We start from the raw sequence: 23,490 nt of genomic DNA on the forward strand, positions 1-23,490 counted from the left end.
CTTAATAATAAATCTTCCTATTCAACCTAATCATGTAACGTCTTTCAAAATTTTGAAGATTCAGTACGTTTAACCTGATTATGTACATTGCTTACGACACATTTTTATTCATAAGTTTGGCATATACTGCTAACTACTAACTTTGGAATGTTTTAATTTGTTGGTTGAAGGATTCTTCCCTCTTGCATTCACATTAGTTGACGGTGAGGACCAAAATAATTGGACATGGTTTCTTAAAAATTTGGCTAAGATTTTGGAGCCACAACAACGTACCATAACTTTCATATCTGATTGACACAAGGGGTTGATTCCGGCTATGACACATACTTTTCCGGACTCCCCTCATGCATATTGTTTGTTTCACATCAAGCTAAACATATTAAAAAAGTTATCTTGCTAGTCTTGGATCTGTTTTTCGAAATAAAATTGTTCAAAAGTTTAATAAGTGTGCATATGCTACCACCCCCGAGATGTATGAATTGAAAATGGCAGCATTGGTCAAGGAAGGAGGTAATATAATGCGCAAATTTTTGAAGGATCTCCCAAAAGAGATTTTTTGCAATGCATTTTTCAAGGGTAAAAGGTAACAGTTCTTGTTAATTTACAATCTTCCATAACACAATACATGTTTCGTTTTTATTAATGCATGTGTCATTTTATTAAAAAACATGTAAATGACTCGTTGTTTCTACACTGTTTGATTTCTCTGTTTTGTCATATCACCAAATTATGGAGATTGCTTTTTATTATTTCAATGTGTTAGGTACGGGGAAATGTGATCGAACGTTGTAGAATCATTTAATGCCTGGATTAGTAACGAACGTCTCTTACCAATTTACCAATTGGTGGATGGTATAAGAATTAAGTTGATGGAAATGAATGCTGAAAGACATCTTGAGGCAAACAAATGGACCACTTTCTTATGTCTAGAAATGGAGGCTGAGATTGTTGCATCTATTGAGGTTGGGAGGCATTGGCTTGTTAGACGGTCTAGTGAGTGTGTGTTTGAAGTGCAAACCGATGATACTTCATTGATGGTTGACTTGGAAAGTCAAATTTGCTCATGTCAACAATGGCAGATAAAAGGCTTCCCTTGCTTACACGCACTTGCTGCAATCTCGAAAAATGGTGCAAATCCTTTTGATTACACTGATTACTACAAGTCTTCATATTCATTTCCAATTCAACCTGTTCCTCAAATAGATAAGCCTCCTATGAGTGAAGATACATAATTTATAGTGAAAACTCCTAAAACAAGGAGGCAACCTGGTAGAACAAGGATCAAGAGAATCAAATCTGTTGGGGATGAAGCAAGACCATTAGAGTGTGGTTGGTGTCATCAAGTGGACCATCACAATCAGAGGACTTGTTCAGTTCTAATATAAGCTTATGCTACTACTTCCATTGTTATTCTGACTTTGCATAATATTTTTACATTTAAGTTGTACACAATTTGAGCTTGGTGTGACAATTTTGCTTCTATTTTATGTATTCAAATTTGGTTTGTTTTTATTTAGAAATTTAGAAGTTGAGCTACAGAGCACAGGTTACAATACTGTTTGCATTGGCTACATTTTTTTAGTTCAGAGAACTTGTCCTTCCATTGTTGAAGGTGTAGTTTCTTTAGATCCCCCTTATTTTTGGCTCGAAGTTGAGCTACCAAGCTATTTACTTTACTTAGCAAAATGAAGAATGCCCGAATGATACCTCATGTTACCCCTCACACTTCTCGTGAGTGTGGGTGCAAATTAACACTATTAATTAACATTAACCAGTTTAGAAAAAAATTCAAGACGACGAGAATGTACCGATTGAGGTTGGGAATTAACACCCACACTCGAACTATACCTCATGTTACCCCCTCACACTTTTCGTGAGTGTGGGTGCAAATTAACACAATTAACTAACATTAACCAGTTTAGAAAAGTTTTCAAGATGTCGAGAACGTACCTAAGATGCTGATGTGGAAATATATTAACAGTAAAATGAGGTAACAAGAAACGAATTGATCATACAAAGTGTCCCAAAAAAAAAAAATCGAACTTTTCAAAAATCTAGCTTAACCCAAGCGACAAAATGCTAAAATCGAGCTGATCATACAAACCTTGAGAGTCGTAATCAATCGAGGCTGAGCACTCCCAGCTCAGAAGGCCAAGTGTCGCCATTGCTACAAGCGTAGTGACCAATAACCCCACCAACAAGCGATGTAACAAGAAACGAGTCGTCCGAGTCCAAGCATTTCTCCTGCAATCCCGATTTTGCCCCGAGAACCAGAACCAAGATCGACGCAATCCCACTGTTGGATAAGAGCTGCACCCAATTCCTCTGCCCACCCTCTCTGAAGTCGGCATCGACACGCCGCTTCTTGTCCTCCCCGACCTTGGTCAGCTTCGACGATGTGAAGAAGAACACCAGCAGCAGAGATCTGTATCTTCGAGGAGCAAAAGTGTGTTAGCAATAATAAGGCTATTTGGATGCCGAGAAAATGAAAGAAAGTGGAAAGAAAATTTGATACCTGTATCCGACGGCAATGTGGATGGTCATGACGGCAAAACCCGCGATTGCCCCTGAGGGGTCGAGTGATTTTCGTCAGGAGTAGAAATAGGTATCACCAACAACTGCTTCAGTGCTACATCATATGCGCATTTTGTAGTGAGAAATCCAAAAACCACAAATGTCAGTCCGATAACAGCGCCTGTAGCTGCCAGTAGTCCCGCTTTTGTAACTCCGCCATTGGTACCCTTCTGAACAGGCTGCCAATACAATGTGGAAACCCAAAATAGTATCCATAGTCTACGTATTCAAGCAGCCAGATAATTTCATTTTGTTCAAGCTTGACCAATACATTCCCCAAAACTCTATAAATCCCAATCATGACAGAACAAATACTTGATACCCTTAGTCTATAAGGCGATCGGTATTCTTTAGAGCAGTTCAAAGAATAAAAAGATGCACAATTAACACTCATAAGCAACGGCACGAACGTAACTAGGCTTTTAAAAGAAAGATGTGAGACGACAGGGAACTGCGAAAAAAATAATGATACATATGTTTGTGTGTTCATATGATAATTGAACTATTTATCGAGTTTAAGGAAACGTTTTCTAGCCAAGACTTTGATTATTAAGTACGAATGAGAAATTTACCTACACCGGGATGCCAGGTAGGTAACGCAGCTCAATCACGCTTAGCCATTCATTTTAACTTTCCAAAATGATTGTGAGTTATTAGATTTAAATACCGCCACAATAACATCCCGTTATGTAAGTTTCTCCAGCTCAAAATATCAATAGAAATGCGGGCACATGCAGCAAAGCGGAACAAGATTGGGAAAGAAAAAAAATTGAAACTTTTCAAAAATCTAGCTTAACCCAAGTGACAAAATGCTAAAATCGAGCTGATCATACAAACCTTGAGAGTCGTAATCAATCGAGGCTGGGCACTCCCAGCCCAGAAGACCAAGTGTCGCCATTGCTACAAGCATAGTGACCAATAGCCCCACCAACAAGCGATGTAACAAGAAACGAGTCGTCCGAGTCCAACCATTTCTCCTGCAATCCCGATTTTGCCCAGAGAACCGGAACCAAGATGGACGCAATCCCACTGTTGGATAAGACCTGCACCCAATTCCTCTGCCCACCCTCTCTGAAGTCGGCATCGACGCGCCGCTTCTTGTCTTCCCCGACCTTCGTCAGCTTCGACGATGTGAAGAAGAACACCAGCAGAAGAGATCCGTATCTTCGAGGAGCAAAAGTGTGTTAGCAATAATAAGGCTATTTGGATGCCGAGAAAATGAAAGAAAGTGGAAAGAAAATTTGATACCTGTATCCGACGGCAATGTGGATGGTCATGACGGCAAAACCCGCGATTGCCCCTGGGCCCTGAGGGGTCGAGTGATTTTCGTCGGTAGGACCTGGCGGGGATCAACAACGAGATTAGGACCGCGATTAGGGGTCGGATTAGGAGTTTATCCATGCTTATAGCTCTAAACTTGTGATTAAGTTTCGGGATTATGGTGGGAAAGAAGGAAACAAAGGGTGGAATGGGGAAGAATTTGTGTTCATTGTGTTCATTATGCACTGCGCCTAATGATGTTTAACATGCCCTGTTTGGTAGATCGGATAAAGGATCGGATAGGATTAGTTATACGGACCCGGGTGTTTGGCGTTCACTCGTACTAAATAAGCACCGGATTAATTTAACCGGTCGGATAGGATAATACGGTATACACCCGCTTAATAAAACCAACCAAAACGTTTGGATTATTTAGTCGGGGAAGAAGAATATGGGAGAGAAAGGGAGGGAGTTTGGGGGGTGTGGCGGAGAGAGCTGGGGAACAATTATTTGGGATTCTTCTATCGTCGGGGAAGAAGAAGGGAGAGAGAGGGAGGATGTTTGGGGGGTGCGAAGAGACCTGGGAACAAAAAAATGATTTCATTTTTTAAATTTTTTTTTTTTTAAAGTTTGATGCCTCCTATCTAGTATAATATCAAACACAGTATAAATAATACGGTCACTAGTCCGATACTGCACCAAACACCCGACTAATTTAGTCAGTACTATCCGGTGGCTATTTATCCTATCCGACAGAAATAGTCAGTAGGAAGATTAAATTTGTACACAAATTTACAAACTTCCAATAAGAATGAGCATTATCAATTCTTGAGTAATAACTTAATCATCAATTTTTATATCATTTAGTTTACAAAATGTTGTTCACAAATTTAGTCTTCCTAACATTACCTATATCATATAGGCTATATACATATGAAGAAAGACTTGTTACCCTAGCTGTGACGGTATTTCGAGACTACTCACACGTTGACATCATGCAATGTAAAGGTAGTGAAAGCCACGACAGTATTTCAAGACTAACCCCAAACTGACGCTCTGAAATCCTGCAATGTGATGGTCAGTGAAAAATTCAATTTTCAGGCGCGAAGTAGAGTATATTAGAGAAATTGTTGACAAGAATGTTATGAAATGGCTTCCAATTACAAACGAATTTGATGTGGCCAAGCACCCGGTTGGAATCAATTGTCGCGTTCAAGTTGTTATCACTCTTCTTTCATGCGGTGAATCGGATGTTGTTCGCATGGTTGGAATTTGGAGGATGGGTGGATTGGCAAAACAACAATTGCCAACGCCATTTATAACCAAATTCATGGTGGGTTCCAATTCAAAAGTTTCCTTTCCAGCGTCAGGGACACTACAAGTAAACCAGACGGTCTGGTTGATTTGCAAAAAACACTTATGTATGACATCTTGGCAAAGATGGCTGAAATAAGTAGTGTTGATCATGGTATCAGTCAGATAAAACTATAATGTGGACATAGAAAGGTACTTGTCATCATGGACAACATACATAAAGAGGATCAACTGGATGCAATAGTTGGAAATCACAATTGGTTTGGTCCAGGAAGTAGAATTATCATAACGACATGAGATAAACATTTATTAAAGAAAGTGGATGGGATATATCCAGCTCAGAAATTGAATGATGAAGAAGCTTTGGAGCTCTTTAGTTGGCATGCTTTTGGAAAGAGTTGGCCTAACGAAAATTATTGTCAACTCCCAAAAAAGGTTGTTTCTTACTGCAAAGGTTTGCCACTAACCCTTAAAGTTTTAGGTTCTTTTTTGAAGCTGAGAACCAAAGCAGAATGGGAAAGTCATTTGGAGAAATTAAAAAAAAATTCCAGATAGAGAGACAATAAAACGACTAAGAATAAGCTTTGAAGGGCTAGATGATTCGCAGAAGGTTATATTCCTTGACATATCTTGTTTCTTTATTGGATGGAGCAAGGAATATGTCGCAAAAGTATTAGATGGAACAATAGATATTAGCATTCTTTATGAACACTGCCTTATAACTATTGAACGCAATGTATTGAATATGCATGATTTGATTCAAGAAATGGCTAGAGAAATCATTTCTAAAAAATTCCCGGATCACCCTGGAAAATGGAGTAGGTTGTGGAATCTTCGAGAGGTCACAGACGTATTGACAAATGAATTATAAGTACATTTCCGATAAAATTTTGGATTATTGCATCTTACAAGAAAAGCATATATGTAACTGTTTGGGCCCAAAATATTATTGGGCCGAGTAGCAGGATGCGCTGGACCCAATGTAATGACAAATACTATGGGCCGAATAATGAAACTTGGGCCAGTTGGCAAGGTCGGCCAGATCCTATCCTAAGTAGTCCAGATGAATAGGAAAGGTCAAGGAAATCCTGGTGTGATCAGGATTCTCGACCAACGAGGAATAAAACCCCAAAAGGGAGGAAAATTCAGAATCCCAGTAGGAGTTGGATTATCCGAGTCAGAGGTGAAATGGGACAAGGACTCCTAATCTGAATCAGAACGCGAATTGATCTCAAGGAATTGGGTGCTATAAATACAAGAAATCACGTAATAGAAAGGACCTTCAACATCAGCACACAATTGCCCTGCGCAAAACCTCTCAAACACCTTGAGATTTTTCTTTTCTTTTCCTGCCGACACACCTTCAGTTTGGATAAACAGCACTGTGGAAGCAACCGGTGAGCACCTTCAGTTTGGATAAACAGCACTGCTGCCGCAGAATCAGCCGACCGAGAAACACCTTCAGTTTGGATAAACAGCACTGCGTCGAGGTCGACCGATTATCTATCTAAGTCTCGGCCGAGAAGGGTTTTCGAACCTTTGTTGGTAGAGGTCATCTGACTAAGCCTTTTCGGCATAGTTGGGTGTTACGAATTGCATTGCTCGGCGTATTGGACGCCGAGTGAGTTTATGATTGGATACTCGCAAGTAAGTTTCAGGGTTCGGCATTCCGACGGCCGAACTACGTTTACCATCAAGACATACATCACATTCGAGTACCTGTGCCCATATAGTTTGGTCTCGATTCGGCGCGCTTATACTCTTACGAATATAATCACAGTGACCGAATCAGGGTCCGACGACTTGTGAACTCTGTAGAATTAGTAGCCTTGTCTTCAGGCTATAGAACCCAGAGGCCGAGAGCGTTCCTTCCTCGGTCGCAATCGCAAGGTACAGAAGTCAATAGCGCACCCAACGCGACAACATCACATTTTACTCCTCGGCCGAGCTCGGCCGACGAGTTGGCACGCCCCGCATTCAACCGAAGGACGTAGTTAGCTCATTAGTTACTCGGCCTGCGCGCCACGTAGGCTTTGTAATTTTTAGGGTCAACAGTAACATACAGTATGTCTATTATAAATTAAACGACATTCACTTGTAAATATATGCATTTGCATTAAGAAGCTCAATTAGGCAAAATCACGTCAAATTATATGCAGATTATCCTTTTTCTTACTCAGTATAACCTTTTCTTTAACAGGAAACTGAAGATTTGTTCAAAAATCAAAAGGGGGAAACTGAAGAAGTTGTAGGACTAATTATCGATTTCCAAAGCTCGAACAATGCTAGTCTCAGTACAGTAGCATTTGCCAAAATGAAGAAATTGAAATTTCTCCAGCTATACCACGTACATCTCAATGGAGAATACAAACATCTTTCCAAAGAGTTAATGTGGTTGCGCTGGTATAGATGCCATTCGGAGTCCGTACCAGATGACTTTTTTAGTCAAGATAACCTAGTTTTTATAGATATGCAGTGGAGCAAACTGGTACAAGTTTGGGAGGGTTCCAAGGTACAATCAATTACACATGATCATGTTCTATTTCTATTTGTTTTTGGATTTCCTTCTTTTTTTAAATTTTTTTATGACATCTTCCCTTTGGATATTAATTTTACTTTTTCTTTGGTTTTCTGCAACAGTCGTTAGAGATGTTGAAATTCATAAATCTCAGTCATTCTAAATCCTTAAAAAAATCACTGGACTTTTCACAGGTCCCAGATCTTAAAGAGTTGATATTGGAAAACTGTGATAGGCTGTCCGAGATTCAACCCCTCATTGGTCAGCTTGAAAATCTCTCTTTCGTAAACCTTAGAAACTGTTACAGTCTTATTTCTCTTCCAAGGGGATTCTATACGTCGAAATCTGTTAAGACTCTTTGTCTTAATAATTGTCGGCAATTCAGTGAATTGCATGTGGATATAGGGGAGATGGAATCTTTGGAAATACTTGAAGCAGAGGATACAGCCATAAGACGTGTACCACCTTCCGTTTTTAGGTTGAACCTCCCTCGTTTATCTATAAGGTTTGGGTACTAGAATTTGGGCTAGAGAACACCATTCCATTTGGTGGCAAACCTCGATTGCCTCCAGATTAGAATATCATATTTCTTTTTCTTTTTTATTTCTTTTTTTCTTTCTGTGAGGAAACAAATTGTAATATAAGAATAAAACAACAAATTTGCATAATTGATCTTTTATACAATTTTGTACAAATGTTGGTTATGAACAGACTGAAAATTTAGAATCAATGAAGGGCTAAGGGACAAGATTAAGCTACTTCAGAATAGGGATGGACAGAATGCCCATGGGTTTGGGTAACCACAGTTATCCGCTCATTTAAGTTCGCGGTTATGGTTATGGGTAATTGTTTAGACGAACAAACGGTTATGGGTATAATCGTTTATCCGTGAAATTTAAATGGGCGGTTATGAGTATTACCCACGGTTATAACGAGTATCCATCGGTTATGGTTATTACCCAAGGTTATAACGGGTATCCATTGGTTATGGTTATTACCCGCAGTTATAACGGATATCCATTTACCCATTTAATTTAATATATGTAAAATTAAAAAAAAAAATTAAAAACCCTAAATTTTCAATCTCTTCGCCGAACTTAGAGTCTCAAATGCCCCATCCCCTGCTCATCTCTCCCTCCTTGTTGCCCTCTCTCTCATCTCCGAACCGATCCCGAAAGTTTCGGCTTGCGATTCGGCCACCTCTTTAAAAGGGTTCGGTAATCCCGAACTGACCGAATATTATAATATATATACATATATATATATATATATAACATAGGCATATATTAAATTAGAAGGCATACATGATACTGAAGCAGTAAACTATATATACACACACACACACACACACACACATTGAAGCAGTAAACAAAATGTTAAAAGGAATTTCGGGTTTAATATAGCTCTTCCAAGCAACTCTGCCCTCTCTCTCGCTTCTGTCGCCCTCTTCTGATTCCTCGCATCATACCTATCCAAACTATCTTTCAAAGACTGAGACTATAACGGTGTTTAATTGTTAGAAAACGAAAATTATGACAAATTTTTCTTTGCATATATAAAATTAGAAGGCATACATGATACTGAAGCAGTAAACTATATATATATATATTATATACACACACACACACACTAAAGCAGTAAACAAAATGTTAAAAGGAATTTCGGGTTTAATATAGCTCTTCCAAGCAACTCTGCCCTCTCTCTCGCTTCTGTCGCCCTCTTCTGATTCCTCGCATCATACCTATCCAAACTATCTTTCAAAGACTGAGACTATAATGGTGTTTAATTGTTAGAAAATGAAAATTATGACAAATTTTTCTTTTGTAAATATCAAGTTGTTAAAAAAAAAAAACATGTAGAGGGTGAAACAGGGGTAATTGGGTAAAAAAAGGATAAACAGGTTCAAAAACGGGTAAACGGTTATGATTAAATGAGTACACGGTTATGAGTATGGTTAACTGTTTATAAACGGTTATGGGTATGAGTATAACCGTTTATACAATTACCCAACGGGTAAACGGTTATGCGGGTATGAACATAAACAGTTATGGGTAAATAACTGCGGTTACCCGCCTGCCATAGTTGTTGCCCATCCTTACTTCAGACTGACATTTGCCCCTTACGCAAAGATAACAGCTTCCTATAAATGCATAGCACCACTTTAACTGGTCTAAAGTGCTTGTTTTGCAAATCCTTGTAACATCTTTGCTCCAAGCTATCAGTGATCTGTGGGGAGAAAAATGGAAACACATGAGATGGAATGTAGAAAGAATTTCTTTTTTAAAGCAAAAGTATAGAATTGGACATGAACATAATTTTTCCTATTTCAACAGAATATAAGTATGTACAAATGTTTAGGCACCATAGGAGAATATAACTGAAAAAGGAGAATACAAATGCATAACACTCACAGGATGACCAGAAAACTTCTGTATCTGCAGCCGCAGTTGCTAATATCTTCCCATCTGGTGCGGAGAATAGGCTATCCACGATGTAGTATCAGCAAAATACCAAACTACAAAAAAGGGCCTTTTGGGACGGTAAGAACGCGTTGCAAAATCTGCAAAAAGCTCCGCAATAACTATGGTCGTAAATGTTGGTAGATTATATGCGATGCTATGAGCGCGTTGCAAATACTATTACTATAGGCTTCCGACGGCAAGTGAGCATTGCAAATAATTGCCACTAGGTTTTTAAAAAAAATATTGGGCGTCAAATTGGACGCCAATGACATTATTTTTAACAGCTTCAACAAAAAAAATTCATGTGAAATTGTACTACAGGTTCCAAACTAAAATGAAATTCAAATCAATGTTACAATTCATAATTTACAAAATGAAAAACACTTATTTGAAATCTTTGAGATTGTAATGTATTTCATTTGGAGTAATTAAACATATTTACATGATTAGACATTTATATAGTCTATAATACAACATCAGACCAGTGCTTCTCTGTCGGACCTAGCAAGAGATCGCCTTGAGTGTTTTTCGTTCTAAACTTTATGCCTCTCCTCTTCATCTTCCAGTCTCTGTAGTTGACAAGAATTTACTACCTCAAAAATGATATCAATAATGACAAAGGAACAAAAGTAACTTGCAGACCACTGATACAACTATAACAAACGGCACAACGCCAGCATTTGTACAATTACTTTCGTAAGAACAATTTCAGTACCACAGATACAACTATAACTGAGCTAATAACCGGATGTCATATCAAGAAATGGAACTCAACCTAGAAATTTTATGTATTACCTGTTATAGTGGAATTTTGATGCAACTCATCTCAGCAACATCTGATTTCACTCGACTTTAGCAGTAGCTTTTACCCAACCAAGCCAATTTCTAGGGAAAGAGGAACAAAATAAGGGGAAAAAACACAAGAAACAAAGATGGAGGGGAACAGTAAGACACCAATTTATAACATAGATCAGCCTTTTATACAGACCAAGTTATTACAGCAAAACAACACAAAAGTAGCTACATTTCTTGAAGATAAATAGTGGAGTAATTCTTAATCTAATAATAGAATTAATGGTCTAACATACATGAATCAATAGAAGAAGCTGACTACAAACACATGATGGTTGAATATGGATGATATCATAACACATTGAAATATTTAAATCATATCCAAACCAAATCAAACATCATTTACTGGATTCTACTCAGACAACTCACTTCAAAAGGTGGTGGCCATTCTAACAAAACGAACTCAATTAACCCAACATCTTAGTAAGTTATTAATCAGAAATATTAAAAGATACAGAGCAAATTAATGCACGGCATTATGTATGCAAGGAATACATAATCGTTTCTTCTTACACTCTTTGCGGTGAACTTGAGCAATTTCGTTAACTAATGACATAAACATAGATTTTTATACAACAGTCATAACAAATGACAACATAAACATAGAATACTAGTTATGTATGCATACCAGATCAATTACATTATAAATCACAACATTGACAACAAATGACATAAACATGGAATTTACAAATTACTTACTTTCTTGGACTGCTTATTTAATTTTCTTTCTTCCTGCTTCGTATGATCCTTTATGGCCCTAAGAAAATAACCTACTCTCTTGCTTCTTTGCAAACCTTTCTCTCTATCGATGTCATCAGAATGCCCCACTTCATCTTCTACCTTTAAACTACACCCCATTCTCACTTTTCTTAGAGGCCCGCTTTCCATTTTATCCTCCGTCTTGCTCTAATTTCGACTCATCATTCACCATTCCTTTGCAAACAGTTCTTCCATTTTCCTCTACAAATCTCACCTATTTTTGACCACTCCGTGCTTCTTCACAAAAGCACCGCCATTGTCTCTGCATTCGTCAATGCTTTCTTCCTCATCCTTCTCCAATTAATCCACCCCCAAATTTTTGCTTCTCTTGCTAATTGAGTTACCAGTGCCACTAAAGAATAAATAAACAAAACCAAGCCAACATACTTCTTTGACTAGCTCCAATTACAAAAAAATCCTCCAACAATATTAGCAATTAGTGATGAAATTGAACATAGAAAAGACAAAAAAAACCCTAAACAACGGGAGAACTAATGGAGAATAGATAAGACTGGAATTTGCGGAAAAATGATGAAACAACACCAAGAAAAAACAAATTAGAAGATAATTCCACAAATATTCTTACTGAATGAGAAGGGATAAGGTTGAATTCAAATTTCTAGCAGCAAAAGAAAAAACTGAGAGATGACAAAAAATATTAGGGTTAGGGAAAGGGGAGATTTGAGAGAGGAACAAGGAACATAAATCCTTGCCAGGTTCAATTGTGTCTCAACATCAGAGGTTGTGGCAAGAGTGGCAAAGAAGGATCTATGCTTTGAAGAGAGGGAGATAGGCGAAGAACGAGAACGAGAGAGGCGGAGAGCGAGAGGAAGATGAGAGCATGCAGTTGTGTGTGTGTGTGTGTGTGTTTTTTTTTCCTTCTACTTATTCACAATGGAGGTGTGTGCGACGGAACTTATTCCTGTCGCAAACAACAGAGCGCCAAAGTTTAGCGCGTAGAAAATAATGAAATTTAATAGTTATTGCGAGGGCCACATCGTGTGTCATAGAAAAGGTGTCGCAATTACCATAATTTCTTGTAGGACAATCTAACAATACAGTTTCAATCCTTGACAAATAATGCAAAAGTTTACATTTTTTTAGCATTAACTACTATACACTTGGAAGTTAGAACTACAATTTGCTTCAACAATCTGACTGAAACCTAATCACTATGAGCCTCTACCAATACACAGGAACTGCAACTAGAATTATAACTAATTTCACCACCGAAATTCCTTTTCTTCTTTCTGTGACTTATGACAAATAATTTGTGAACTACTTGAAGTCTGTTTCTGTTCTATTTTTGTTCGATTTAATTTAAATAGCAAATCAACTCCAAAAATCCCAAAAATTTGTGTGACTGTAGCTCTGTGTGTCTAGTGTTTGCCTATAAAATTCATGGACTTTAGATCAGTATAAGTCGGTCTAATAATTATTTTTCGGTGCCTGGTCAGTAGGGACAGTAACCCAGTTTTTGTGACATTTTAAGTAGTTAGATAAAACAATTTTCTGCGGAAAAGACCGTTATTTTCATATGCTACAATTGACAAATCTTAGTGTTAATAAGGAAAATCAATAGGATATTTGTGTGCTACTTTGTGGTGTGCTTTTAATCCTATCATAAACTTGCAAGGTGGGTCCGTTTGCTCAATCTCGTCAATGAAAGGTAACCTACTTATGTTGGCTACGTCCTTTCGGAGTGCTTCGTTAGTGGTTTTGATGTGCCGGAATTCACGCAGTTGCTTAACTAAGAGCCTCCTTACTTCCTTCTAAATTTTCCTCTGTTGAGCCAGTGGAAACTCTAGTTGCCTCGAATGGTGATCTTCAAGTCTGTGTTGCTCTTCCCCGTGTTCTACTCGTCTATGTTGCATTGCGACACATGTGGTTCATCTCTGATAGGTGAGCGGGCTGCTCGTGGCTGCCTTTGGGGCTAGCTGCCAGTTGAATTCGAGTCAGACTATGATTGTGCTTCTCTTCGTCTCTTTCACAGGCTACCTTAGTTCCTGTAACTAAGTTCTTTCCAAATTCTCCAATTGACTTTCCCACTCTGCTATGGTTCTTTTAAACAAAAATGAACCTAAAACTTCAAGGGCTAGTGGCAAACGTCCACAATAAGAAACAACCTTTTTTGAGAGTTCAATATATTCTTCGTTAGGCCATCTATTTCCAAAGGCATGCCAACTAAAGAGCTCCAAAGCTTCTCCATTATTCAATTTCTGAGCCGGATATACTTTTTCCACAGTTAGTAGTAGACGTTCATCTCATGTTGTGAAATTACTATTGGTCCACCAAGCTACGGAAAGACTACGCTACTATTGGCTCTTGCTGGACGCTGGGAACCGGTTAGCAGGTAACTCCATTACTTTTTTGAGTTTTTATGTTGTGAAATCACTGCACTTTTCAGATTTAGTGACAGATTTTCTACTAGTTGCTTTCCCCGTTCGACATTTCCTCTTGCTCATTTGTACTTTGATTATTTCGAAGATGTTAGGGAAGGTCACGTAGATTGGACATGGCTTGAAAGAGTTTGTCCCACAGCGGACATCTGCCTATGTCAGACAACAGGATTGGGATGCGCCAGAGATGACTGTAAGGGAAACTCTTGAGTTTGCAGGACAATGTCAAGGTGTTGGAACCAAGTATGATAAGCTTTGCGAGGTAACATGTTTGTGTATGAATCGTTCTTGTTTATATGCTGACTTGTCATCATAGGTGTGTTAGTAGAGCTTGCAAGAAGAGAAAAGTGCGCGGGGATAATACCCGACGAAGATCTTGACATATTCATGAAGGTACTTGCACTTGTTAGATTATGTCAATTCCATTGTATATGAATTGATTGCTGACACAACTTCTTTTCCAGTCATTAGCTCTCGGGGGGCGGGGGCGGGGAAGTCGATAAGCCTTGTGGTGGAGTACACAACGAGGAACTAAGTCATGGATAGGGTTTTTACCATCTGCAAAAGTAGAAATAAAAACACTTAAAAATACTTGCAAGAGTACAAGGTTATCATAATATAGCGGCTCAAGCAATGTCGTTTTCTAGAGGGATTGAATGAATAATTTGTATTTAAACTAATCCTTAGTTAATTATTTTGAACAAAGTTCCGAAAAGGTTGATTTTGGAATTTAAAATAATAAAAACGAATTTAAATAAAAACGATTAAATAATTGGCAAATTAAAGAAAGCAAAAGAAAACGGTTTTGGAAAACAATTTAAATACTAGGGTTCTGTCGTCACCATTAATAATCCTTTGTAATTCTACTAATTACTTATGAATTTTTACATACATGCTTTGAAGGTTAGGTTTTCCTAATGCATATTTTCCTCATGATGTTCAAGCGAAAATATATATCTAACATGCAACCCATCTGTGATGTTCAGATCAAATATAAACATACAAGACTTATTAAGCTTGGTGAAAACCCTTTGAAAAACCATGCAACCCTTAAGAGCATGATGTTCACCATAAGTGAACTTACAATTACTAATCACAAGAAGCCCTCTTCAATTTCAAAGTGATGTTCCAACAAAAATTGCATCAAATTACTTGTCTAAAAACCCTAATGGTCACAAATCACTAAGACAATTAGACAGTTTAATCTCGGTGATTAATAATTCAAAGCAAGCATGCATCCATTCATAAGCAAATTAATAAAATCACATATTCATGCTAAGGCTCGTGGCTGCGCCCTAGCAAAATGACTAGTTACAAACAATCATAATAAAAACTAAAGAAAATATATTAACTAGGAAAAGGATTGAAAACACCTTAAAATAAAAAGTCTGAAGTTCTCCAAAATAATGTGTGTGTTCTAGTAGCATATATTTATGCTACTAGAAAATAAAACCCTAACTAGAAAAGGTTTTCTAAAAACTAGGAATAAAATAATAAAAGGATAACTAGGAATTACATTCCTATTCTGACTAAGAAATCTGCCCACCAAATAGATAGCCACATTTCTGGACATTCAGGGCTCCAAAACAGGCCTAAAATGACTCGAATTAAAGATTATGACCTCCTCTTCAAGTTCCAAGTGGAGCCCAAGTCCAAAATCCATCATCTTCCAGCTCAAAAGTCGCAAATAAGCTCTGCAGCCCAATCTGCCAGCACTGCACGCTAAACATAAATTAATTCGCCATGATCTGATGCTTCAAGATAAAATAATGAAATTTTGCTACAACCTTCCTAACAGATTCATGAACCCACTCCAATTGGAATTACTCAAAAATTCCACCGTTTGTTTTAGCTCAAAACAAGTTCGCATGTTCTACATTAAAAATATATAACAAAGCATCAAAATCTCACCAAAATAATAACCAAAATATACCAAGAATAAGGAATAATATATAGTATAAAATCGACTCATCATCAAGGTGTTGGAACCAAGTATGATAAGCTTTGCGAGGTAACATGTTTGTGTATGAATTGTTCTTGTTTATATGCTGACTTGTCATCATAGGTATGTTAGTAGAGCTTGCAAGAAAAGTGCGCGGGGATAATACCCGACGAAGATCTTGACATATTCATGAAGGTACTTGCACTTGTTAGATTATGTCAATTCCATTGTATATGAAATGATTGCTGACACAATTTCTTTTCCAGACATTAGCTCTTGAGGGGGGGGGGGAAGGCGATAAGCCTTGTGGTGGAGCACACAACGAGAAACTAAGTCATTGATGCAATATTTTCGTAAGGCGAAGTCGCTTTACCCGAACTTCCGTCTACCTTAGAACATCTTTAAAGGCACTCCCACAATTACCTTTGAGTACTCATCTAAGGACTTAAAAAAAAATTTTGTGTCCCTAAAGAATATTAGAATCCTTAAATTTGCGGTTTTACAATTTTATGTGACAATTTGATTAGGTGCACATTTTTTGTTTATGTTAACATTTTGAATTAATTTAACATTATGTTTCATAACATATTTTTGTGAACATTTTAGCAAAAAAAATTTTAAATTCTGGCAACAATTGTTTTTTTCACAAAAAAGTAACTAAAACGAGTGAACTGAGCAGAAGAGATGAAGTTGTAGTAAGTTTTTGGTTAGATAATTTGATATTTATAGGAATGATGAGAGAACAACATCAGAGAGAGACCCAAATTGAAATTGTTAACCTTTCAAAGAGAAAAAAAAAGACAATTTGAAAGCCAACATAAGAGAGTAACCTAAATCGAAACGGTTATTTAATTGGAACCATTGATCTTTTAATGATAAAAAAATTGAAAAGCAAGAATCAATCTGGACCCTCCATTTTAATGGTTGAAAAGGAAAAAAAAAAAAAAACAAGGCCATGTGACTGGGATTCACACTTGCCTTTCCACTTAAATTGTCCTATTGGGTCCACTATTTCAGTCCATATATAGTCCTTATATGTGGGTATATACATCAAATATCCGGCGAGTCCCTATACTTTAAGAACTCACTTTCCGATCCATTTTGTCCCTATATTTATTTTATACTCATTTTATACGGTGGTTGTCCCTATATAAGGACTTCATTGAAGATGCTCTTAAGAAAGCCCTACCACCATCTATGATTTGTCTGGCTAATGCATCACCAGAATAATTTAGACGTTGTATTCCATCGAATATGACTAAGAGCAAGTGCAGCACGATCGTCGGTAACGGTAACAAACTCTATTGGACTTACAAAACAAGTATCTATTATAACATAACAAGAAAAAACTCTGGTAAATTAGTGCAAATGTAGCTAAATCACCAAAATTCTTATATTGGAAGCTACAGTTTCACTTTGACAATAAAAGAAAAGACACTATGATTTCACGCCATTGAAATTGGCTGACCAAAATCGATATTTTGGGTTCTTGTGTTAGAACTTAAAAATGTATATAATCGAACAACGTGGATAATGCAAGGTTTATAATTGGGCTAAAAATCTATTCATTTTTTAAATGTAAATGGGTACCTTGGGTAGTGTTGGATTATCTAAATTGGTTATGGAGGGTGAAACACTGTCTCATGTCTATTACTCTTATTTGGTTTATCTAAATTAGTCATATGCCCACACGTTATTCATGTACAATTTATTTTTGTTCAAAAAAAAAAAAATCTATTATTTTATTATAAACATTTATCAACTTTTTTAATGTAAAATGAAAACTTTTTCAAAAAAAAGTTGGGCGTGGAAAAAGAGGAGGGTGTCAAAGTGGAGAGATTTTTCAATGTGACCGGTACACGGGATAGGCAATATGTGTTACTATACAAATTGTGTGATATGTGTGTTAAAAAGTTAATAATTTAAAAAATACAATTTCCCATCACTTATATAAAAATACATAGTGTATCACTCGTATTTCAGTCACAATAAAAAATTTCTCGTCAAAGTGGGAGACGTGGGGTTAAAACTTTCTCAATATTTTTATTTAGTTTTTAGTTTTGAATAGGATGTGCTATGTTTACATGGATGTGAGGTTTGGGTAAAAAAACATCAAAATTTGTGGTGCATGTAATTTCTTAATTTTTGATGTTTTTTATTTTTGTTCAGTTTTGATTACAAGATTAGAATGGTAATTTTGTAAAATTTTGATTAACAAACAAGATTTTATTAATAGGTAGTTTAAATTTATCTTTTTAGCTCTGCTCATGAAACATCGTCGTAGAGGGTATTGGTTCCTCTTCTGTGAGAATGAGGACCAATGGGTCCAAAATTAACGCCTACAATGTAATGGACAATGTCCGCCTCATGTGTAGCGTTAAAGGTCGATATATTGGTCTTGTTTGGGTGGGCCGAAGGCATGAAGATGTTTCGCGTTTGGATGTCGTTTTCACGTGAAACGTGGAGGATGACTTCTGCTTTTCTTGAATCTTGACTGAAGGAGCTTCACTTGGTGTTCTTGCTTCACGTTTCATTATTCCCACCACAACACGTTGCCAATTATCTCGGTCGTATTCATCTGTGAATCTTTTGCCCAACTTCAATCTCAATCTCAGCCGTTCAGTAATCAGATCGTGTGGTCACGTGGTTTTTCACTGAAAACGTCCTTCACTTGGTTTTCCTTCTTTAAAAAGAAGAAAAAGTCAATATCTGATTACGGGCTGGTTTGGTATTGTTGTGCTTTGAAAAAAAGCTGCTTCTGCTGTGCTGTGAGAATAAGCAGCTGTGAAATAAAGCAACAGAGTATTTGGTAACTTTTTTTATAAAAGTGCTTTTGAAAAAAAAAAAAAGCAGTACTATAGTGTTTGGTAAACTTTTATGTAAAATAGATGTGAAAAAAAAGTCAGTTTTTCAAATCTAGGTTTTGCAGCTTCTTGTTTTTGGCTTTTTTTCATCCAAAACTGTGAAAAAAAGCTGAAGCTGAATGTTTACCAAACACAAAAACAGCTCCTAGCTTTTTTTGATATCAACTTTTTTCAGAATCACCTCAGTACCAAACCAGGTCTACGTATCGGTTAGGTTACGGGATCACTTTTTCTTCCTGGCCTGTACTGAAGCTTGTTTGCTATGAGAGGAGACTTGACTTTTGAGCATTTCACTTGGAGCGAATGATTACACACATCATTTTTCAACATTGGATCCAATAAGCCTGCCCCTGCTTGTTTGAGTCAGATATTGGATAAGTTTCACGATTTTAAAACCTTTTCTTCCTAATCCCAAACGAATGATTTTAAAACTTTTAATCTGTCATTTTCTCCTAGTTTGACGAATAATTTATTGAAGTGTTTTAGAGTTATTAAAGGTGCTTCCAGACAACTTTTTTAAGTGTTTATGATGACGTTAGTAAAAAAAAATTATAAGTGTTTGGCTAAATAACCAAAATAGTTCTTGAGATTTGCATAACACATCACTTTAATCCCTGAAATTGAAAATCAATAAAAATGGTCCCTGAGATTGTCCACCATCCATCATTTTGGTTATTCCGTTAAAAACTCAATTAAGTGTCCCGAAGCTCTTGGCCTGAAGTTTGGGCAATTTTCAAAACTTTGTAATTCAATCGTTTCTTAACCAAATTCGACCTATAATATATCAAAATGAAGATAGAAAAGTGTAAAATAAGATTATACCTATTTGGAAGCCCAATGGTTGCTGGAGATGGCCGGAAAATAGCCTTAAAGTTGACTGGTCCGCGGGAAAACTGGAAAACTCGCCGGAAACTGGGTAAACTTTAAACATTCATAACTTCTTCAATACTCAATGAAATCGAGTAATACTTCTTGAAAAGACGAAGAGAATGGTACCTTTCTTGATGGCTAATTCGCCGTGGTTTGGCCGAAAAACGGCTCGAAAGTTGTTAACTCATTTTCTACAGCTAACTCATTGTGGTTTGGCCGGAAAACGATTCAAAAGTGGCTAACTCGAAAATGAGTTAACAACTTCCAATCCATTTTCTGGCCAAACCACGGCGAATTAGCCATCAAGAAGATGTACCATTCTCTTCGTCTCATCGAGAAGTATGATTTTTATTTTTGAATCACTCGATTTCATTGAGTATTGAAGAAGTTATAAACGTTTAAAGTTTACCCAGTTTCCGACGAGTTTTCCAATTTTTCCACGGACAAGTCCACTTTGAGGTTATTTTACAGCCATCTCCAGCAACCATTAGGCTTCCAAATAGGTATAATCTTATTATACACTTTCCTATCTTCATTTTGATATATCATGGGTCGAATTTGGTTAAGAAATGATTGAGTTGTGAAGTTTTGAAAATTGCCCAAACTTCAGGCCATGAGCTTTGGGACACTTAACTAAGTTTTTAACATAATGACCAAAATGATGGATAGTGGACAATCTCAAGGACCATTTCTATTGATTTTCAATCTCAGGAACCAAAGTGATGTGTTATGCAAATCTCAGGTACCATTTTGGCTATTTAGCCTAAGTGTTTTTAAAGGATAGAAGTGCTTTTTTGAAACAAACGATATTATCTATACTAAAGAGATAGAGTAGGCTAAGCCTCACAATGGACTAGCAATACTGTGATTCAAATTTACCTTTGAAGATAATCAAACCTAAAATCTCTCACTTACAAATGAAGAGGAATATCATTAGATCGTAATACTATATGACAAGGATAAAAGTGCTTTTAAAGAATAGAATATACTCAAAATTTTGACGTGCTCTTAGTAAAGTGCTTGTATGCTAAAATGGTTTCTAAAGAACAAAAGTGGCAAACAGAAATGGTTTCTAAAGTGCTTTTGGTAAAGTGTTTTTTAATAAGAAGTCAGTTTTATTTATAATAGGATAAATTGCCAATTTAGTTCTTGAATTATCATATTAGTGAAAATTAGGTCCCTAAACTATTTTCTTTCAAAAAAATCAGTCCCTGAATTATAAAAATCTGCCAATTACATCCCTAATATTATATTCGAAGCTTTTATATTCAATTTTCCTTCAATTTAAGTCACGTTACTTGCATATGATACACATTGAAGAGTATATTGGTAGTTTTTCATAAATAAATAGTGTATGGAGTTGAGTTTGGAGGATAAATTGGTAGTTTTTCATAAAATAATAGTGTAAGTTAACTTTTGAGGGTAAATTAGACATTAAATCCACAACCTATATGAAATGTTATGGGCTTATAGACGAAAAAAATGATGGTATTACACTCTAACGTGTGTCAAATGACTTAAGTTGACAAAAAATTGGATAATTAAAATAGTTTTGAATATAATTGTAGAGATGAAATTAGTAATTTCTAATGAATTTAGCAATTTGTAATGAATTTAGGAACTTATTTTACTGCAAAAATAATTTAAGAACCTAATTTTTACTAAGGTGATAGTTCAAAGACTAAATCGGCACTTCACCCTTTTATAATATAGCACATCGAATTTGGTGGCTTGTTGGTATAGTAACGTTTACTAGCTAATGATGGCTAATATAAGCTCTCATCTTATAACGTTTTACAATCAACTTTGAAAAATGAAAACAATATGCGGTGTCTAATTATCAATATTATTTGACTGAAATGTATTGGTCTTTAGTTTTGATCGAAGTCCCTAACATTAACGTAATAATGTATTTCACTACTTAATATTATTGTCTAATGGGATTCCTTTTCACTTGTAAATGAGAGGTTTTAAGTTATATTTTCGCCAAAAGTGAATTTAAACCACATTATTACTAGCTCATTGTGAGGCTTAGCTTATTCCCCTATCACATTAAGGTAGATAATATTGTTTGTTAAAAAAAAACATAATAATGTATTTCTATGTAGGTTATTATATATTTGACTTAAAAATTATTTTTGTATTTGTTTATATTAATTGATTTTAAATAAAATTAATAATTTGTGGGATTAAATATATTAAAAACTAAATTATACTTTCCAATATATATATATATATGGTGAGTTCATCAAAATTAACTAAAAAATATGGTACCAAAACATGAATACTATGAATTCCCGTTTCCGGATTTCACTATTTAAGTTTTGTATTTCGTAGTACAACGTGTTTTTATTTTCGGTATAGAAATTTTTTTACGAATTTGTAAAAGGATGAAAATGTTCATGTTGGGCTGCGAGGAGTTTTACTTGGACGTATTAAATGAGCCCTTTTTTTTTTTTTGGTCATTTTGGTACCGGTCCCTAATTAACCTAATTGTTAGACTAAAACCTTGTTTGTTTAAATATTTTAATCGAGGTCCTTAACCTCATTTAAGATATTTAACACATGAATTTATGCATTTAACGTCCAACCAATTATGAAATTTAAACAAATTCAAATAATATTTTTAAAATAATAAATACTTAAAAATCAATTTTAGAGTAATATTGTTCTTCACAAAAATTATAGCAAAAAAATAATGTACCCACATAGTTATTGACATATTTAAAAAAAAAAACTATTGATATATTTTAAAACATAAAATAAATACATATAATTAGCATGAGTATATTTAGCAAAATTAAAAATGGGTACAAATACGAATAAAAGTTTAAAAAGTATGGGCACAAAAAGGAATTAATATATGGGTACAAATTAAAACTAAAGAGAATATTGGTACAAATTAAAAAAAGGGTTGTAAGTTAAAAATGGGTACAAACTAAAAATAAAAATATATGATTAAAAAATTTAACCATAAATATAAATATACCAAATGTGACGTTTCTACACTAAATGAATATATTTAGAAATAAAAAATATTTCATTATCGAAATAATTAATGATGTTTATTAAAATCTAAGGACCTTAATAAAAAAAATTGAAAAGAAATAAGGTTTTAATTAATGGAGTAGGAAAAATAGGGATGAGAATCTCTTTTTTTTTTTTTTTTTTTATAACTAACGATATTATCTACACTAAAGGGGAGGGGGTGGGCTTAGCCTCACAATGTGTTAGCAATAATGTGTTCAAATTTGTCTTTAGCGAGAATCAAACCTAAGACTTCTCACTTATAAGTGAGGAGAAATACCACTAGATCGTAATACTAAGTGACCCATATTTTGCCACATTTCTTTGCATGGTTGGATAGTACATATCGATATAAACGCGTGGGTGCAAGCAGAATGTAATTCAGAACTAGAACGAAAATTTTATGAAACTTCGTCTCCTCCTTTTTTTCCTCACATCTCTCTCTCCATATCTCCAGGGCCGGTCCTGAGAATTTGGGTGTCCTAGGCGAGTTTTCAAAATGGGGTCCTAATATTCTCTGATTTCCGGTTCTTTGTAGATTGATATGTATAAAAAAGAATTCGTTAAATACATAAATATTCTATTCCCACATCCAATATCATTAAAAATTAATATAAAAAGAAGATAAATATGCAAACATTACTTAAAC

At 35.8% G+C, this 23,490-nt stretch overlaps 1 protein-coding gene, 1 long non-coding RNA gene and 1 pseudogene across 5 annotated transcripts; 1 reads left to right on the forward strand and 2 right to left on the reverse strand.

Annotated features, from left to right (window-relative positions):
* Window positions 1-1,947: 1,947 nt before the first annotated feature.
* On the reverse strand, window positions 1,948-4,053 carry LOC103960724 (protein PGR-like). Of its 4 annotated transcripts, XR_007251948.1 has the most exons (4): window positions 3,823-4,053; window positions 3,412-3,738; window positions 2,516-2,753; window positions 1,948-2,431 (listed from the first exon to the last, which is right to left on the reverse strand). XR_007251948.1 is itself a non-coding variant. In XM_048567482.1 (3 exons), exons 2-3 carry the CDS (start codon window positions 2,542-2,544, stop codon window positions 2,119-2,121), a joined length of 336 nt encoding a protein of 111 aa, XP_048423439.1. In that variant the 5' UTR covers window positions 2,545-3,738; window positions 3,823-4,053; the 3' UTR covers window positions 1,948-2,118. The 4 variants fall into 4 exon arrangements, 3 of the variants coding, with proteins under 3 accessions (XP_048423439.1, XP_048423437.1, XP_048423438.1); XM_048567482.1 differs by having other exon boundaries at window positions 1,948-2,425; window positions 2,516-3,738; XM_048567480.1 differs by having other exon boundaries at window positions 2,516-3,738.
* A 925-nt stretch (window positions 4,054-4,978) lies between these two features.
* On the forward strand, window positions 4,979-8,184 carry LOC103939147 (annotated as a pseudogene).
* A 2,254-nt stretch (window positions 8,185-10,438) lies between these two features.
* On the reverse strand, window positions 10,439-12,583 carry LOC103960669. Its single transcript, XR_669305.3, has 3 exons — window positions 11,680-12,583; window positions 10,924-11,013; window positions 10,439-10,697 (listed from the first exon to the last, which is right to left on the reverse strand). It is a non-coding gene; the product is annotated as an uncharacterized LOC103960669 (long non-coding RNA).
* Between the last annotated feature and the right edge of the window lie 10,907 nt (window positions 12,584-23,490).

The sequence above is a fragment of a genome, unplaced genomic scaffold (genome assembly GCF_019419815.1).
Source record: "Pyrus x bretschneideri cultivar Hongxiangsu unplaced genomic scaffold, Pyrus_bretschneideri_v1 Contig44, whole genome shotgun sequence".
Classification (NCBI taxonomy): Eukaryota; Viridiplantae; Streptophyta; class Magnoliopsida; order Rosales; family Rosaceae; genus Pyrus; species Pyrus x bretschneideri.